This window comes from Squalius cephalus (assembly GCF_949319135.1).
Source record: "Squalius cephalus genome assembly, chromosome: 12".
In the NCBI taxonomy this organism is placed as follows: Eukaryota; Metazoa; Chordata; class Actinopteri; order Cypriniformes; family Leuciscidae; genus Squalius; species Squalius cephalus.
Genome location: NC_137133.1, coordinates 6,250,942 through 6,271,303, shown reverse-complemented (window position 1 = coordinate 6,271,303; position 20,362 = coordinate 6,250,942). Strand labels below are relative to the sequence as shown.

Genomic DNA, 20,362 nt, shown 5'->3' with positions numbered 1-20,362 from the left:
CAGGTTAATCATGGTGATTAATGTGATGTTATCCAGTGTGAAGTGGACAGAAGGAGATATCCAGCTTTACAGAAGCAGGACAGACTGTCTTGTCTGGACAGATTTACTCTTACTGGAGTTTTGTGTGCTCTTCTGGGTGTGGTACTGTGATGCTACTTCTTTCTCATGGATGACTGAGAGCGGGACCAGAAATCCTGTCATGTGGCAGAAAATAAGTGGGTGGAGCACTCACTGCCTGTATGCGTATCTCAGGATTGAATGTTTTGCTGTATGTGCTTTTGTTGCGAATTGTGGATTAAGAACAAGTACAAAATCTAACATGGAAAAGAAAGAAGAGGCTAAATCAAAGTAAAGGCTGGATAAAGGGAGCAAGCTGCATGCTGGCACTATTTTGGAATGTCGTTGCGGAATGTTTTTTCCATTTCTTCAGCTCTCCATTAATGAGAGCCTGAGAACAGCATCTCTGGTCTTTAATGCACATTTTCCTGGCATCCCTGATTCTGGAAACTTCATGTAAGGACTACATGTTACGAAAAATAAAGACACATTAGACTTTAACCAAACTCAAATTATTTTAGTAAAACAGCAGTTGTTCATACCAGTAGAAGACTAATAAATGGAACTCATAGTAGGAATAAATTCGTATTCATAATTTGTTGTTCAGCACAAGGGCTTGACATTCAGGGATGGGTGAATGGACTTGGGAAGGCTATTGGAAAGAACCTGGAATTATTATTATTTTTACTGCAAACATAGACATATCAGTTTTACCTATAGTTTGAATTTTGTTTTAATCACTTGTTTGAATACAGACTGAATTTGATCTGAAAGAGACTGTGAACCATACTGGAAGGAAATGGAGAGTAAGCCCATCAATACATTTTTTGACAAATTAACTAACTTTTTTAATCACCATGAAAAACATGAACTCCAAACACTGACTGAGGAGAGTCCAGATTTAACTTCTTTTTGCTCGTTGACTAAGGAAAGAGAGGTTAATGGTCAACAAAAAGTTGTTCAAAGGCAGGATGGTTTTGATGATCAAGGGGAGGATTTTGCTTTAATTGTTTCAATTTTACATACAAACGCTGAGGAAGACAGGACAAAGGACCATGTCAACAGATCGGAGCAACAGAATGTTAATGAAATAGATTTTTCTTCAGAAAAGGAAGAAGTGGACTTAGACCTCAATGTTATGCACCAGAGAGATAATTACAGTAAAACATCAGTTGTGCGCCAGACTGTCCAGGATGTAACAGATGGTCAAGCTGACACACCGTCTAAATCACTTAGCGAAGTCTCAGCCAGTGGCAGCGCTAACAGACTGGACAAACAACTTGAGGATCCAGTAATCGGTACAGTGGATAATAAAGAACCTGTTTTCAGAGAAGGACACAGACTCAGTCAGGACATATCTGCAAATGAGACAGTTGTTATGGAATCAGATAACTCCAGCAATGAGCTGTTTGCTGAGGAAGAACCATTGAAAGAGAGAGTCCTCAAAGACAGTCAAAGCAGAAATGATTTTTTAATAAAAGAGTCTTTGAATTCATCCACAAATAACAATAACGACATTTCAGTGCAAAGTCACCGGGAAGTATCTGCTCCTGAGAGCAAAATAGAGTCTGGTGGAAATCTTCAAAACACTGCAGATGTTCCAGAGGTAGCCAAATCTGGTGGAAATGAACAAACTCTGACTAACCACAAGGCATCTGGAAACATGGACGGTCAGACCACATTAGCACATTGTGAAGTTCACAATCTCACTGATAAAAAGGTTCTGTCATCAAACTCACCTGTGAACACCAGACCTGTGGTCATCACCCTTACACGTGTTGAAGCTCTTTCTGCAGGACCGTGTGTTGATACTGAAGAGACCCAACTGAGAGATGAGACTGCAGGTAGCCAAGCTATATGCAATGAAGGCAGCGCAAGTTCAGACAGCATTTTTGTGGACGTCCATCCAGCTACCACAAGCCAGGAGAACCAAATGAGACATTTTGAGGCTGGAGGTGCGATTTTAACATGTTCTGACCTCTGTGACACTGAAGAACACAGTTCCAGTTCGTCTGAGCTAGATAGTAAGACTAATTCAGAAACAGAACCGGTGCCTTCAGTCATCCAGGTGGAGACAAAAATGCATACAGAGGGGGAAATGAATAAAGAGAGTGTGGAAGAAATAATACAAGAAGACACCATGTTAGATACAGATTCATCTTCCACTGAGAAGACCACAGAAGACCAAACCGTACTCTCCCCCACTGCAGTAAAAGAGAAACCGCTCCAACTGTCGTCCCTCTTCACTGGGCTGCGCAGCCCCAAGAAAGAAGCACTTGAGGAAAATGAAACTACAGAGCAGCCCCAAAGCCCTACCAAACGAGGACTTTTTACCAGTCAGTCTAAGAAAGAAGTCAAGGGAGACTTACTGGAACAGCTTACCCAATTTCTCAGCAAGGGGGAAGGGAAGAGAAAGCAAGAGAGCATGTCAAGCCCCCCACTGTCTCCGATCGGTCAGGACCCTGCTGAAAAGCCAGAGACTGCTGTAGAGGAGCCGGTCATTCCCCAGGCTGAGGAAACCAACAAATCTACAAATGCAGAGACGGCCTTAGGTGCATTGAAGGCTTTCTTCACAGTTAAATCTGCCAAAAAAGACACTTCAAATCGCATGGACCTGGACATTGTAAAGAAGAAGATCAACAGGGACAAAGAGGTCCTCAGAGCTTTCTTTGACAGGAACTCAAGCAAGTCTCCAGACAACAAAGAAACGACGGATTCTAAAGTATGAAGTGAACAAGATGATTGCATTTATTGGTGACATCTCAGTATCAATGCATAAAGTTTATATAGAGTCTTCCTTTATGTACACCTAAAAAATATATGTATATTTTTTTATTCATCCCTCTGCAGGGTTATGGGGATGCTGCATCCTTATTTTATTTTATTTCATTTCATTTCATTTATTTTTTAATATATATATATATTATTTATTTTTTTATTTTTCAACAGATATTAACAGTACAATGCACATTAATTGTTGCTGTTTTGTGTCTTAGGCTGATGTGAGTGAGGAACATGCCCCAAAGCGACTTCAGACTGTCTGGCCTCCACCAAAACTGAAAAATGAGGAGGAGAAGATTGGTCTCAAATACACGGAAGCTGGTAAGGGCTTTTTTTATAATTGAAGAAGAAAACAAGCAGTAAGTGTAAATGTTTGCTCTAATTCAAATATTTGCCTTTGTATAAAATGTGACAACACTGTCCAAACAAATCCCACTACACCTCCACCCTAAATGTGTTCCTAAAGGGCAACTCTGCAGATGAAATAACTTACTTTGGATACAATGTCAGATTGTTTGTTACTTGTAAGAAAATTAGTTTTCTCAGCAATGCAGTCTTTAATCTTTTTACATTGAAAACATACGTTTACATCCATAACATTGCCCGTATTGCAGTATCTTGTAGATTTAAAGGGTGTGGAGTCCTCAAACACACCTAAGCACACATCCTCAGTGTGTGTTGTTGTCATATGTCTAAATGTACTTGAGGAAATTATTTTTTCCCATGGTTCTCTAGACAATAACAGTCCTACCACTGCCATCTATTGGACATTTTACATCTGGATATCCAATTCTTCATTTCATATACACTACCATTTAAAAGTTTGGGGTCAGGAAGAAAAAAAGGACAGAAATTAATACTTTTATTCAGGCATTTTTTAATGTTACAAAAGATTTTTATTTCAAATAAATGCTGTTCTTTTGAACTTTCTATTAATCAAAGAATCCTGATATTTTGTTTTACCATTGTTTCCATAAGAATATTAAGCAGCACAACTGTTTTCAACTTTGATAATAGAAATGTTTCTTAATCAACAAATCAACATATTAGAATGATTTCTGAGGAACCACGTGACACTGAAGACTGGAGTAATGATGCTAAATGAGCACTATTTTATTGGGTTTCTGGCACAATTCAATGCATTTTGTGATATATTTAGCCATAATGATGTCCTTGTTTTATGTTCTCAGAGCATCAGGCTGCTCTTCTGCAACTAAAAAGAGAATGTAATGAAGAGGTGGAGAAGTTACAGGTGAGAAACTCAAGAACAGTATTTTACAACTGAAGGGAAACAGTTTACTAATAGCAATAAGAATTTAAAACCTCTCCCAGAATCAGAATCAGTGCTTTCAAATGTATTGTATTATGCTGCTTATTGAATATAGTCACACTTAAGCCACACTTCTTCTATAGAAGTATCAAGCCAAATTACATTAAATTTAAAGAAAGCAAGCAAAACCCACTTTTCAAGAAAAAAAACATTTCACAAAAAAGGTTTCAAGATTTCAAAGATTGTGTTGTCTGCTAGGACACTACTGAATATGTTTAAATTTACATTAAATTATATTTATCCATTTAGCAGACACTTTTATCAAAGTCTATAAATTCTTTATTTAAATTTTGTTGTTTGGACTCTTTAATACAGGCCGACTTCAAACTTGAGCTCTTCCGGTTAAAAGAGAAGAACGAAGAGGATCTGTCCAGACTAGCGGTAACCATTGCAAGCTTACAAAGAGAGAAAGACAAAGATCTTCACAGAGATCACAGAGATGTTGCCGTGTCCACTGACGACAACATCAAAACACGGGCCTTCCACTCTGTGTGCATTCAGACAGACAGAGAGACATTCATCAGGTCTGAGGAGGCCAAGGAAGCGCAGAGCAGGAGTCTTGACCCCCTGCCTAAAAATGCTGACCTCAACTCAACAAAAAACTTTACTGAAAGACAAAAGACAGTTCCTCCTCCAGCTGCCCCACCTGTATCACCTCAGTTACAGATGAATAGAAACAATATTCCAACTCCACCTGGCCCTTGCACTCCTAATGTACCTCCACTTCCTGCTCTGCCACTGGATAAGACAGGAAGTGTGCCTCCTCCACCTCCTCCGCCACCTCCACCTGGCCCTTGTATTCCTAATGTACCTCCACTTCCTGCTCCGACACTGGACAAGACAGGAAGTGTGCCTCCTCCACCTCCTCCGCCACCTCCACCTGGCCCTTGTATTCCTAATGTACCTCCACTTCCTGCTCCGACACTGGACAAGACAGGAAGTGTGCCTCCTCCACCTCCTCCGCCACCTCCACCTGGCCCTTGTATTCCTAATTTACCTCCACTTCCTGCTCCGACACTGGACAAGACAGGAAGTGTGCCTCCTCCTCCTCCTCCTCCTCCTCCTCCTCCGCCACCTCCACCTGGCCCTTGTATTCCTAATGTACCTCCACTTCCTGCTCCGACACTGGACAAGACAGGAAGTGTGCCTCCTCCACCTCCTCCGCCACCTCCACCTGGCCCTTGTATTCCTAATGTACCTCCACTTCCTGCTCCGACACTGGACAAGACAGGAAGTGTGCCTCCTCCGCCTCCTCCACCACCTCCACCTGGCCCTTGTATTCCTAATTTACCTCCACTTCCTGCTCCGACACTGGACAAGACAGGAAGTGTGCCTCCTCCACCTCCTCCGCCACCTCCACCTGGCCCTTGTATTCCTAATGTACCTCCACTTCCTGCTCCACCACTGGACAGGACAGGAAGTGTGCCTCCTCCACCTCCACCTCCTCCGCCACCTCCACCTGGCCCTTGTATTTCTATTGTACCTCCACTTCCTGCTCCGCCACTGGACAAGACAGGAAGTGCGCCTCCTCCGCCACCTCCTCCACCACCTCCACCCATGACAGGATGTGGTCTTCCACCGCCACCACCCGTCCTCCACTCGACCTCTAATCCCCCTCATGGAGTTGGTGTCTTCCTCAGTACAGCAGCAGACAATCCTCCTCGCAAACCTTTAGTGGAGCCAGTGTGTCCAATGAAATCGCTCTACTGGACACGAATACAGATTCAAGATAACAGGTATCTCTCATCACCTTACCTCATGTTTTAATTGACACGGGGCAATGACATGATGCTCATTTGTTTAAATTGTATAATTTCTTTTATTGTTTAATTTCTGGGTTATTTTTATGAGGGAATAGTAAAAAATGCTTATAATGAAGAAAAAACTCAATAATAAAATAATAAATGCTTATAATGAAGAAAAAAACTCTATAAAAAAAATTGTCATCTAAAAAAGAAAATATTTGATCATATCTGCTTCACTACAGCGTCATTGAGTGTGACCAAAAAAAACATAAAACAGGAAAATGTATTTTATAGAAGGTCCCTCATGACTGTGTGTGAATGTCAATAAGTCTTTTAAAATATCAGATTAGTATTTAAAGTCTGATTGATTGATTTAAGATATAATGAGAAAGGGTTTAGCCACTGACACAATCTGTGTTGTTTTAGTATTATTTATATAGTATTATAGTATTTATTAATATTGTGAAACAGCTTATATTTTATTTTTATTTAAGTTTTAGTACTTTTGTTTAGTGCTTTTGACGTTTTTCTTCTTTTTTTATAATTATATTTGACTTTTTTTTTAGTTATAGATAGTTTTAGACAACAATAACAACATTGAACACAATTCACTTTTCATCAAAAGTACTTTAAACTAAAAATAAACATCATCCCACTCTACCTGTATTCAACCATAGACCTTTAAACAACATTTCCATTGTTCCTCAATCAAAAGTTTCCTGAAACACGCAATGAATGTCCACAAGTGACGCTGACATTTTCAACTCTCCCTCGTCAGACCTCATGGGAAGTTTAAGACCGACCGCTGCAGACATTTGTCTGCATGAGGGGCCAGCCACAGGCTGAGCTGCAGTCTTTCCAGGACCTCTAGTGGCGGTGTGGATTTCTGTGGGATTCGGCTCCCCGGCCACCTCCGTCCTGTTACAATGTTATTTGACTCCTCATGAAAGCTTTCTGCTCTCTTCGTGAGCATTTTGTCAAGCCAAAGCCGAACCCAGTCAAGCTTTGCTGAGCGCCGTCGTCCTGGCTCCTTAATTATTTTTATGGGAGAGAAAATTTAGCATGTCAGATCACTCACATGCTGCTCCTGTTGATTTTCCTTTTCCTGCTTTCAGCCAAGGTTGCTCAGCAACAGTAAATAACTTACGCAAGATGCATTTTTACAGATGCTAGTATTAGAAAATGCTTTGGTTGGCGGCCTGTATGACTTTGATTCAATCTCGATAAGCCTTAGACTGAGCAGAAACTGTTGTAAATGCTAAATATTTGAATAAAATGAAATCTCTCATCATCTCTTTTCTTAGGAGCGATATGCTATGGAGTTCCCTGGAAGAGCCACAGATAATAAACACCAATGAATTTGCGGAACTGTTTGCTAAAGCCACATCGCCCACCAAAAGAAAGCCCCTATCCGAAGCCTATGAGAAGAAACCCAAAGCCAGGAAGGTACCGCTCTGCCCTGAAGATAAGAAAAAATTATGGGTCATTCCACGAAATCAGTGCCTTTTCAACTTTGAAAAATTAAAATATAAAATAAGTTTAAACAATTTTTTTTAAATATCCATTAAATGAAGACAGCATAAAATAACAAGAAATCGTATTGTGCCATCTCAGGCTATGTAATTTTTTATTTTATGACTATTTATCTACCTCATGTTTTGATATTTTTGTCATGCCTGTTACAGACACATGCGTTACTATATACTATAGTTTTAATTAAAAATATGTTATAGTTTTCACATATATGAGCAGTATTTTAGTCCCTCTTTTCACTGGAATTGTTTAAAAATTTAGATTTTTTTTTTCAATCTTATATTTGTCATTCAAATGACCAAGAACATACAAATTTTGGAGGGTGACCACATGTCAATTAAGAAAAATATATATTTTTACAAGAGAGATATTAAAAGAAGGGCTTTGTCAAAAATACAATATAGATAGGGTTACAATGGAAATACTTGGAAGGCCATTTCAAATATAATTTTTATATTTTTTTATGAAATTAATGACAGTAACAGGATTGACATCATAGTAACAGGAATGACCAGAGTAACAGGGATGACAGGACACACATTCTTCAGCATACACTGCACATATTTGTTTACATAATTTTGTAAAGTTTTACCTTTTTAAATTGTATTACTTGACATAGTTGTATTAGTGAAGCACATTACATTTCTAAGAGATCTAAAGATTTAAGGGTATTGTAATTAGAGTAATTAGACCCATGCGTCCATCTGTTTGTCTGTGTGAGTATGTCCCCTCACAGAACTTAAAATATACTGATCTGGTTCAATTATTAGGCAAGGAAGATAATCAGATCTTGGTCTTTCTATGATCATCTGAAAACAGATGCTAACATTTGGTTTCACTTTCTTGAACATTACAAGATTGGGGCGAGGGTCTGCAGTCACCTTACTGCTATTGTTTGTAATCGCACTTACATGGATGAATTGACAATGAGTTATGGAAAAAAATTGTTTTATTGAGACTAATCATCTTTTCCTGGTCATTAACATGTTAAAACCAACTGGAAGTATTAAAACCAAACAACAACAACAACCAACACATAAAAGGAGCCAACATTTTACCAAAAGGCAATCAGGTAACCAGATGCAGATGCACCAGCAATACCGACTCTGAATAATATAGGCATTAGCTCAATAAAACACCCAGGATGACCTTTAAAAATGTTTGCAATTTACACAGATAAACTTTAAAAACAGTGTGGCTAAGGTGACACCTAATCTATGTCATCCCTGTTACCCCACATGTCAAAACCTGTTACTATACCCGTTACTATACAAAAGTAACAGGCCTGACAGTAACAGGTTTGACAAATTCAAGCTAATTTGCTAATTGCTAGCTATTAGGGCAAGGCCACAAAAGCACATGTTGTACACTTTGAAAGGATATTACTTGTAGATATTGATTACATTAAGTTAAATAAATAATTGTTTAAATTTATACTTTAAAAATCAATAACAGTTTTGACATTGCATGGTGTCCCCACCTCAGTTATACCTAATAAATCATCAAAATAGAGTATTATAGAAGAGAGAGAGAAACAAACTTGTGTTTTAACTGTTGGAATAATGATTGAGAGATGATATAACTTCCTGGAAGTGATGTCACAGGAATGTACCATTATTTTGCAAGGGGTTTTTGGTGAGGGTAACAGGCATGACATGAAATCAGGGGACACCGATAAAATGGTTTATATTTTATTTAAAATAATGTATATTTATGCCAAAACATTGCTTAACAGTGACACTATACTTAGAACAATATGAAAATGTGATTTATGTATAATTTTGCCTTCAATTTGCAAATTAAAAGTCCTGCTGAAAAAGAACAATCACAGGGAGGGACAGGCCAAAAACCTTACCCTTATCAGCATAAATGCAATTTTAATTATTTAAAATAATATATAAATGACTTTAATTTAATGTAATATTGAGGAAATAATACATAGTACTATTATGTTTTTAAATCACAAATTTATTTGTTGTTATAGTAATTCTACGTCTGATTATTTCTCAGGGACACAAAAGGCACCAATTTCGTGGAATGACCCTTATATAACATAGAGTTTATCTTATTCTGAATGGCAGTCCCATTCATTTTATACATGTGCTTGTTTGCATTTATATCTATATAGCAAATGCAGTTTTCTTCATATTTTTTTATAGGAAATTTGCTATGTGGGTTTGATTCAGATAATTTAAAATATATTCTGTAAGTCGCTTTGGATAAAAGCGTCTGCTAAAATGCATAAATGTTATTCACTGCTTGGTAAGTTCAGAAAGTTCAGATTTGAGACGTGTCCACTAGGTGGCGCAGTTGTCAACTCTTTAGAATTATGTATGACTGGAACACTAGCCCAACTGATGCATTCAACCATCCACCTCTGCTAATTACTTTTCTTAAACAGAAACATCATTTGTCAGGTGCAGTCACTTTAGACTTTAAAATCCATTAATTTAATACAAATGCTTGTGCGTAATATCAGGATCCCACAAATGCCTCTACAATTGCCTTTGAAATTGATATAATTATATAGGAAATGAGGATAATTTGAAATAAATGAACCTGTTTATGAAATGTGATCATGCCATTGTTACCTTTGGCAGGCGGATTTTATAATGGAGGTTTGGAATTTCCCAAAGGTTCTTTTGTTATTTATTCATTCCACTTTTGCGTAATACAAGTCCTTAAGACATTGTATTCATATGGTAGTGTAAGCTTTTTTTGATTGATGAACTTCTTTAGGTCATTAAATTACTGGATGGCAAGCGCTCTCAGGCTGTGGGCATCTTAATCTCAAGTCTCCACCTGGAGATGAAGGACATCCAGCAAGGTAAATCACACCACCAGCACAGCAGTGTCGTTTATTTATTCTGTCCAGACTAATTTTGCCTCCACTAATAATAAACAGACATGTTAAAATGATACAAATTTGTGTGGCCTGGTTAGAAAAGGCTAGCTAAGACATGATGTTGAAATAATTCTGTATATAAAGACATATCTTGCAACAATGCGATTGGCTCCAGCTCTTATCAAGGATAAAATGGCTGTATGTTTGTTAAATAAACTTGTCTTGTGGTTTACCGCTAGAAATATTCTTTTGCACGTATAGCTATCAGCCCCACTTACCAAACATATACTTTTCACATTGACAATCTTGAATTCATCACAGCTTGCCTTAACATAGTCAGACAGGCAGATTTTTTTTGATGATTTTAGTAGATTGAGCGAATTCAAAGTATATGTTTGGTAAGTGGGGGTTTGGTTACAGGGGGGAAAAAACTCTCAAATACATTTTTAGACTTTTACATATCACATCCATGACACGTATGTCCAATAACTAATCAGTGTTCTTGTCTAGAGACTAATACTTCTTCATTTCACAGCTGTTTTGAATCTGGACAATTCTGTGGTTGACTTGGATGCTATTGAAGCCCTGTATGAAAATGTAAGTATCCTGCCACATTGGAAACGTACTTACAGGCCCACACTAAATCATAGCCTCCAAAACAGTAGAACTACACAAGTTCTACACATTCGCACCACTTGCATGTTTTCTCCTTTTCAAATAGTACAAATTGAGGTTGAGTATAAGTGTATGATGTAAATTTTTAAAGGAGTAAGAAATATGGATATTACACTCACCTAAAGGATTATTAGGAACACCATACTAATACTGTGTTTGACCCCCTTTCGCCTTCAGAACTGCCTTAATTCTACGTGGCATTGATTCAACAAGGTGCTGAAAGCATTCTTTAGAAATGTTGGCCCATATTGATAGGATAGCATCTTGCAGTTGATGGAGATTTGTGGGATGCACATCCAGGGCACGAAGCTCCCGTTCCACCACATCCCAAAGATGCTCTATTGGGTTGAGATCTGGTGACTGTGGGGGCCATTTTAGTACAGTGAACTCATTGTCATGTTCAAGAAACCAATTTGAAATGATTCGAGCTTTGTGACATGGTGCATTATCCTGCTGGAAGTAGCCATCAGAGGATGGGTACATGGTGGTCATAAAGGGATGGACATGGTCAGAAACAATGCTCAGGTAGGCCGTGGCATTTAAACGATGCCCAATTGGCACTAAGGGGCCTAAAGTGTGCCAAGAAAACATCCCCCACACCATTACACCACCACCACCAGCCTGCACAGTGGTAACAAGGCATGATGGATCCATGTTCTCATTCTGTTTACGCCAAATTCTGACTCTACCATCTGAATGTCTCAACAGAAATCGAGACTCATCAGACCAGGCAACATTTTTCCAGTCTTCAACTGTCCAATTTTGGTGAGCTCGTGCAAATTGTAGCCTCTTTTTCCTATTTGTAGTGGAGATGAGTGGTACCCGGTGGGGTCTTCTGCTGTTGTAGCCCATCCGCCTCAAGGTTGTGCGTGTTGTGGCTTCACAAATGCTTTGCTGCATACCTCGGTTGTAACGAGTGGTTATTTCAGTCAAAGTTGCTCTTCTATCAGCTTGAATCAGTCGGCCCATTCTCCTCTGACCTCTAGCATCAACAAGGCATTTTCGCCCACAGGACTGCCGCATACTGGATGTTTTTCCCTTTTCACACCATTCTTTGTAAACCCTAGAAATAGTTGTGCGTGAAAATCCCAGTAACTGAGCAGATTGTGAAATACTCAGACCGGCCCGTCTGGCACCAACAACCATGCCACGCTCAAAATTTCTTAAATCACCTTTCTTTCCCATTCTGACATTCAGTTTGGAGTTCAGGAGATTGTCTTGACCAGGACCACACCCCTAAATGCATTGAAGCAACTGCCATGTGATTGGTTGATTAGATAAATGCATTAATGAGAAATTGAACAGGTGTTCCTAATAATCCTTTAGGTGAGTGTATAATTGTTTATAAAGCACTTACATTAATTATTCTATTAAACTATTGTATTATGTGAGCTGTAAAACTATGGTATTTGTCATGGTGACAAAGTTCTAAAACTGGATATAACTTGACACAGAAAAAGGTAATAAACATTTTTACCACACTAAAATCATGGTAACACTCATTTTGTTTACATTTTGTGGCTATACTAAAATAGTGAAAACTGAATATGCTGAAAAATGCTGAAATAGTGAGTATTTAATGTATACGGATTGGCCCCATTAACTTCCATTGTAAGTGTTTCACTGCAACTCAGAGATAAGTGGAAATTATTTTTGTTGTAATCAAGGAATAGGGATATTGACTCAAAAATGATGACTTTCAGAGACCAATAAGATTTATTTAACTGTATATAAGTTCATTCTACACACTTTACTACCCAAAATCACTTCAGAAAAAGTCTGCAGATTCTGTATCACCAATCTTGTCTCTCTAGTTCCAGTTCCAACATAACTAAATAATAGATAGTTCCAGTGTGGTTTCATAAGTTTATATGTGTATCATTGGTCAGTTTTCATATGAATGCGTCTGTTCTGTTTCTCCCAGAGAGCTCAGCCTGAGGAGTTAGAGAAGATTAAGAAACACTATGAAACCTCAGACGAGGAGCGGGTCAAACTACTGGACAAGCCTGAACAGTGAGATATTCCAGAAACACACCAGATAACTCACTTTTTTATGCAACTAGTGATACGTCAATTGTCACTTACAAGGGCAATTTCTATATGCTCTTTGCAATGTATACTTCTCTAAAGTTCCTTCATTTGAAAACAAACGAAGAAAAAGTAGTGTTTTCAACACTACGCACTTTAGGTTGACAGATGTTCATTGCTTTTCCTTGACAGGTTCCTGTATGAACTCTCCCAGATCCCTGCGTTCTCCAATCGAGTTCACTGTTTCATTTTTCAGTCGAAGTTTTCTGACGCCGTTGCCTCCATTCAGCGCAAGACCGAGATTATTCTCCAGGTCTGCAAGGTACAAAGGCACTTTCAAAGAGGTCAGATATTATCAAACATTTGATAAAGCATCGACGCTGGCATTTCTTCAGAGCAAAGAACAGCCCTTCAGGCCGCTGCGGTTTATTCAAGAGAGGTTGTCTCCAACATCTCCAACATCTCCATGTGATGAATGCACAAATAAATGTTGATGTGTCTTTTGTGTTTTAGTGTCTTTTGGAGAAAGATAGTGTGAGGGAGGTGATGGGACTGGTGCTTGCTCTGGGAAACTACATGAATGGAGGGAGCAGAGCTAGAGGACAGGCCGATGGCTTTGGGCTTGAGATTCTTCCCAAGCTTAAAGATGTCAAGAGCAGGGTAAAGATTTCATGAGCCTATGTTTGGCACTGTTAAGACACTATAACCACACTGAGGTCTTTGATAGAGCACGATTTGTTTTTGACATAATTCTCTATAAATCTACAGGGAAATCACATTAGTCTGTTGGACTACATTGTTTCCTACTATCTGCGTCACTTTGATGAGGTAAAACATGAACTTGTAATCTTTCACATGCAAGTTTGTTTATTTTACTCGCTCCAGATCTTCATCTGTTCACATTGTTTTCAGTCAGTGACGTGACTAATTTTTAATCCTATCTATTAATTTATGGAGTGATACATGACAAATGCAATTTATACAATGTCTTCAATAAACCTCTTCTATGATAAACGTGTTTTTAATTTCTAAAATAAAATTCATTTTGAAAATGTCAGGGTGCTAAACTTTTCTTGTAAAGACGTTTATAATATTACAAAAGATTTCTATTTCAAATAAACGCTGTTCTTTTGAACTTTTTGTTCATCTGAGAATCCTGAAAAAGAAAAAATCACGGTTTCCCTAAGCTTAATAGATTGATTTCTGAAGGATCATGTGACATTGAAGACTGGCTTAATGTCTGCTGAAAAAAAAATCACAGGAGCAAATGACATTTTAAAATAAATTAAGTTAGAAACCAAATGTTTTAAATTGTAATAATATTTAACAATATTAGTGTTTTCACTGTATTTTTGATCAAATAAATGTAGGTGAGGAGAAGAGACTTCTTTCAAAAACATTACAAAATCCTTCCAACCACAAAATGTGTTTTAATCTTAATCTTTAAGTCTTTCTTGGCCGTGGATACTCGTACGTTTCACTGACCCTTCGATCTCTCTCCAGAACGCTGGGACAGAAAAGAGCATCTTTCCTTTGCCCGAACCTCAAGATGTTTTCCTTTCTTCTCAAGTGAAGTTTGATGACCTCTCCAAGGATCTCAGGAAGATGAACAGAGACTTGACAGGTAAGAATTACCAAAAAAAACTCTCAAGGTCTTCAGAAACGATTTTAGCGCGCCACTGATTTACTATAGCATCAAAAGAAGCAAGATTACATGGGTTTGGGTGGATGGATGTCTGCAATCCTGCAACATGGCTCCAGCTGAATCCTGAGGACTTTACAGCATCTGTTAGCAACAACTCATTATTAAACCACATTAGATCAGGTGGAATATACAGACGTGTTTGCCTATGTATATATGTGCACGCACAGATGCAGAGACGAAGTGGAGTCTGTGTGATTTTGCCATGGCGCCTTTTAGATATGACTTTAATCCTGCCCATCAGATGCTCTGGCATTGTGTGATTCTTTAGCTCCGTCGCAGGGGCCAAAGGCTACAGTGCTTTGGCGCTTATGTAATCTGAGAGAAGAGCAGCTTATCGCTGGCGGGATGGGCTTTATCTGCGCAGAGATGCACTGCCATTCTCCTGCTACACTGTATCAGTCCGTGTTCAGTGTGGCCCCGCAGATGTGTGTCAGAGATTCTTTTCTTTACCTCTCAACAAGCCTTTCTTATCGGGCGACGGAGAGACTGCCAAATCTGGCCCATCGCGCTCTCCCTTTTTTGTCCTGCTGTTTGAACTCCCCTCATGACTGAGAGAGAATCATGTCTTTGTTTTTTTTATGCTGTGTTTGTTCGATTTTTTCGAATTACAGCCCCACTGAGGTTTTGGCTGCTCAAGGTGACCGCATTTGTCTGCGAAGTAATTTTGCGGAGCAAAAAAGTGCTGCACTAATCAAATTAGTCACTGCGTGCCTACACAAAAAGGGAATGTCCCTGTGATTTTATTTTCCAGAGACAATGACGACAACATTGTGAAGCACATCTAATGCGTTGAGACTCCACAGCTGATTCATCTGGCTTGCGTTTGAGACATCTTTTTGATCTCTTTGAGATCATTGTGGCAGTGGTTTGGCTCGCCGAGGTTCACAGTTGAGAAAACCTGAATGTAGCTGTGAGCCGCCTTGGTGGACACACTATATGAGGATCCAATCAATTTCAACTATAATTGATATTTCGCGTGGAAATGCTGCGGAAAAGATTCCCAACCGTTTCTTCGTTTCCAGATGTGTTCACAGTTTATACAAATGCTCAATGAAAACAGTAGTATGGGTAGCGTTATCCGGGGTGAGATGCAGATGGAGCATGTCCAACAGTCCCGGGTTCCCATCAGGGTGTATTATGACTGAGGCAGGAGACTGGCTCCTCTGATCCTCTGATTGGACGTTGAACAAACAGTGCTGTGTAGGTCCACGGGTGATACAGTGACTATCTGAGGATGTGATCAGAGGTGCATCAAAACAGATCTTAGAGACAAAGACATTTGATTACCTCTGACTCTGTCACAGGTGGAGCTTTAGCTCTATGGTGTTTTCTTGACAATTGGTTATGAACAAGTGCAAACAAAAAGGGTTTAAAGAGAAGAGTTTTCCCAAAAAAGAAAAAAAAAAAGGTAATAATTTATTCACCCTCATTTCTTTCTTCTGTGGAACAGAAAAGAAGATATTTTGAGAAATGGCATCATACAGTGAAATTCATTGGGGTTCAGTGCTGTTTTGGACCCCATTGACTTTCAATGTTGGAGCAGTTGTATGTATATTATACAGTTATTACAAGATCCAACATACATAGAAGGCTGACACTCAGCTTGTTTATAGACTTTGGAAGTTCCCCCATTACTGTAACCATTGTTTTTACAGATGTAATCGACATAATTCACTGCACTGATGCCATAATTAAGGCACTAACAGCATTTGCTTCACCAGCAGAAAGTGCTTTCATTCTATGTGCAAGTAATCAGTGATGTGCAAATGGCTTTGACCGCAGTAGCTGTTGTTTTAGATGACTTGATAAAACCAACGTAAGCTGAAGTTGTGAATGATTGTTGGACTTCTGGTAAAAAGCAGTTGCTGCCTACTCAGAATGTGAGCGGACTGATAAACATGGCCACATGCATTCTATTTAGTACATTATATTAAGTAAATGTGTTTTATTCGTTTCACCAGCATCATTACTCCAGTCTTCAGTGTCACATGATTCTTCAGAAATCGTTCTAATATGCTGATTTGCTGCTTAAGAAACATTTCTTACTATTATCAGTGTTGAAAACAGTTGTGCTGGTGAATATTTTTGTAGATAAATATTTTTCAGGATTATTTGGTGAACAGAAAGTTAAAAAGTTTTGTAACATTATAAATGTCTTTACTGTGACCTTCAATTTAATGCATCCTTGTTGAGTAAAAGTACTGATTAAAAACCTTGTTGAGTAAAAGAAACTTCTGAAGAGTAGTATATATTTAATTTTTTTATTATTGTCACCAATAATGCCCAAATCACTTTATCTTTATCATCTTAATCAACATTGTCCACTTGTAAAATAACATACTGGTTAAATATAATATATAAGCTTATTAGTAATGTGAAAGAGCTTCACTATATTTGCAGTTGTGTGCTTTTTGGCTCTTTTTTTTCAAGATCTGGGTTATTGGAATAAAAAGTAAGCGCTCATGGTGGTCTAACAGAAAAAAAAACTGTTTAGTTTAGGATAAAATATTGCGTTAAAGTAAGTGTAAACCAATGACTGGCTTCTGAAAATTGGACCTGATCAGGGATTTTACTCTAACCCAGTGTTATTCCTTTTGTCTCGTACAGTTTGTGAAAAGGATGCTCTAACCGTGTGTACCAACTCGTCTCAAGAGCACATACACCCCTTCAAGGAGAAAATGGACTTTTTCATTGCCAACGGTGAGCTAAGCTATGCTATGTTGCGTGAGATTAGGCCACATTACTTTTAGAAGAGGATCTGCATTCAAAGTTTTTAAGTCTTCTTAATATATGCTCCGTCACATCAGCCGATCCCTCTTGTCTTCCTTGTTCAGACGACCTGCCTCTCTAGAAGATTGATGGAGAGGAGTACAAATGTTTGCTTAGATTGTACAGGATTGTTTTGTTTTGCAGATCATAGAGGCAGATATATGGAGATATAAACTGGATGAGACAACGCTAGTGAACTAGACTAATAAGATTAAGGGCCCTATCATACAACCGGCTCAATGCAGCGCAAGGCGCGACGCAAGTATTTTTTGCAAGTTTCAGCCCGACGCAGTTATCATTTTCACGTCCTGCGCCATGTTGTTTAAATAGCAAATGCTTTTGCACCCATTTGTTCTACCATGGGTGTGCTGGTCTGAAAATGAGGTGTGATCGGGCGCTTTGATGGCGCGTTGCTATTTTGAGGCAACAGAAATAGACTGCGCCATTGACCAACTGAAACCTGGTCTAAAGTCAGTGGCGCAATATTTTTTTTTTGTTATTTAAAGAGCGCGTTAGTAATGTGAGTTTATAGGCGGGTCACACGGACGCGCAGCAGCACACAAACATGCCAAATATTAAAAATAAAAGGATTACAGTGTAAACGATTATTATTGTGTACATAAAGATATGGTGGAATCCGGCTTGTCCCGTAGATGGTCTGCTTGCGCTCTTTAACCTTGCGCACAAGCAGATCCGTTTCCTCTCTGGAGAAGCGTTCAGTCTTTCCACTATCAAACTCCGTCATGTAAATGGCGCGAGCACAACTGGCATTTAAAGGGAATGGGAGATGAGACACTGATTGGTTTATTGCACGTAAAGCCCAAAACACACCCATTATTCATTAAGAGAATAGGGACAACCCTTTTAGACCATGCGCCTTAGACCTTTTTTCCCGTCGTTAAACTAGCAAAAGTGGAATCGGACACGGCCTAAGTGCACTTGCGCTTTAGACCATGTGCTTAGATCATTAAAATAGGGCACTCATTCTGTATGTAGCTTATGTATACAGCAGCACGTTTAAAACCAAGCTTTTCCTTTCCTCACATTCTTCCTACTACAATTATTTGATTGTCTCCACTACACAGATAAGACAGCACACATCCTGCAGTCATGAAGAATATCTGCCGTATGCCCTTTTGGGGACCTGATAAGTGTCTGTGACTGCCTACCTGTACAAGATTGCTGGTCAGGTTCAGAAGACAGACGCAGAGATAGGAATCAGAGAGACTTTGGCTGTGAAGGAGACTTCTTAGTAAAGGAGAAACATCAGTTTTAACATTGACTTTGAAGCCCTGGCCAAAAGTTATGTTCCCATAATGTTTGCAAAATTCTAAAATGGAATGTGTCCTTAATGTTCTCATGGCAACAACAACAAAAAAATGTTTAAGCATTAAAAAAACTGCCCATTTTGAAAGTTAAGAGAACATTCAGAAATAATGTTTTCATAACTGAATGGGAACGTCAGCAAAACGTTCTTAGAACATAATTTTGTGGGATACGGCTGCTAAAGAGGTCAAATTAAGATCCTGAAGTAATAGAAGAGATATTAGCTCTCAATATTGAAACCATTTGCAGGAGTCTTTATGAAAATGAAAAATGTGGTACTGATTATGATACAATTTAAATGCAAATGTTGATACACATCTTTTCATTTTACAGCACAAAAAGAGCTAACTGCTGTGGAACACCAAGTGATATCAGCACGTAAAAGGTACAGGCACATCACTCTTGTTGAAAATATTACAAAAAATGCAAACTTCATTAACATTTTTGACATTTAGTTACGTTCATTTACAATTATGGCCTTCCTGAAGAGCCTGGTTGTTTTCTGGTGCTTCATGTCTTTTCTTCCTCAGCTTCTCTTACCTAGTGGAGTATTTTGGGCTGCAGTCACGTCCCGGGGAGCAAGAGATTGTGCCAGGCCATGTTTTCACATTTTGGTTTGAATTTTGCAATGACTTCAAGATCAGATGGAAGAGAGAGAACAAGGTCATATCCAAACAGAGGTGAGAAGTTAACAGCATCTTGAGTATCTAGCATCATATTTTCTGATTTACAGCTGCTCTAACCAACCACACAATGTGATAACCAAGGGTAATTTTGTCAGTTGATGTTTTTTTGATTTTTTTACTTCAGAATCAAAGAGGCCCAACAGTCAGTGCGCAACATGACAGCAGAGAAAAAGATTGAGACCAGAAGGGCCAATGCGAATGGACTGGTAAGCGTCTGTCTTCATTGGTGGCAGATAGATAAGCAAACACTATTGTTCTTTTATGAATCCGATTTTTAAAACATTCATGAATAATGTAAGCACAGCTGAATAAGAGTTCAAAATGATTTATGTTTCTGAATGTTTTTTATGACAGAAAGAGAGACTGCGTCTGAAAGAAGCAAGTCTGACCACCAGCTGACCCTTTCAGACTGCATGTTACTGTACAACAGCCAATCATTCACTTGCACATTTATGATCCAAAGATCCCTTTGACTGTGGTTTAGATATGAATGAATGCTGTTCAAAGTGAGAAACATTTAAGAAATGTTTATATTACAAGTTTAATCTGCTCTGGAATCTTCACCAGTCTAAACAATTAAGCCTTCAAACATGTTGAAAATCTCGATGTCTGACTTGGAAAAAGCAGTAACTTTATTTTGTATATTGAGTAACAAAGTTGTGTAACTTTTTATTGTCATATTAAATCATTACAGAATATTACAAAACATAAAGATAATGTACATGTAAAATAATATAATTTTAAACTATCCTTATCAGTTTTTTTATTTTGATCAACATCACACATTTTTTATTGATGTCAGTTGTTGCTTCATCACATCTCATTGCCATTTAATCACAGTAATATTGTTCCTTTTGCGATAAACGCATCATTGTAAAAAGT

The 20,362-nt window shown here is 38.5% G+C and overlaps 1 protein-coding gene across 2 annotated transcripts; it reads left to right on the top strand.

The window, feature by feature from the left end:
* The first annotated feature begins 34 nt into the window (after positions 1-34).
* On the top strand, positions 35-20,235 carry fmn1 (formin 1). Of its 2 annotated transcripts, XM_079887199.1 has the most exons (18): positions 35-2,779; positions 3,054-3,159; positions 4,029-4,090; positions 4,484-5,904; positions 7,218-7,359; positions 10,047-10,064; positions 10,186-10,273; positions 10,827-10,888; positions 12,891-12,979; positions 13,187-13,316; positions 13,508-13,654; positions 13,763-13,822; positions 14,498-14,618; positions 17,307-17,399; positions 19,128-19,179; positions 19,325-19,474; positions 19,605-19,686; positions 19,835-20,235. In XM_079887199.1, the coding sequence occupies exons 1-18, from the start codon at positions 857-859 to the stop codon at positions 19,877-19,879; spliced, it is 4,791 nt and encodes a 1,596-aa protein (XP_079743325.1). In that variant the 5' UTR covers positions 35-856; the 3' UTR covers positions 19,880-20,235. The 2 variants fall into 2 exon arrangements, with proteins under 2 accessions (XP_079743325.1, XP_079743326.1); XM_079887200.1 differs by lacking the exon at positions 10,047-10,064.
* Positions 20,236-20,362: the final 127 nt, after the last annotated feature.

Coding starts and splice junctions, on each gene's coding strand:
- fmn1 (XM_079887199.1), top strand. CDS start 857: ATGGAGAGTAAGCCCATCAATACATTTTTTGACAAATTAACTAACTTT. Junction 10,274..10,826: donor GATGAAGGACATCCAGCAAG/GTAAATCACACC, acceptor TTCATTTCACAG/CTGTTTTGAATCTGGACAAT. Junction 10,889..12,890: donor TTGAAGCCCTGTATGAAAAT/GTAAGTATCCTG, acceptor TGTTTCTCCCAG/AGAGCTCAGCCTGAGGAGTT.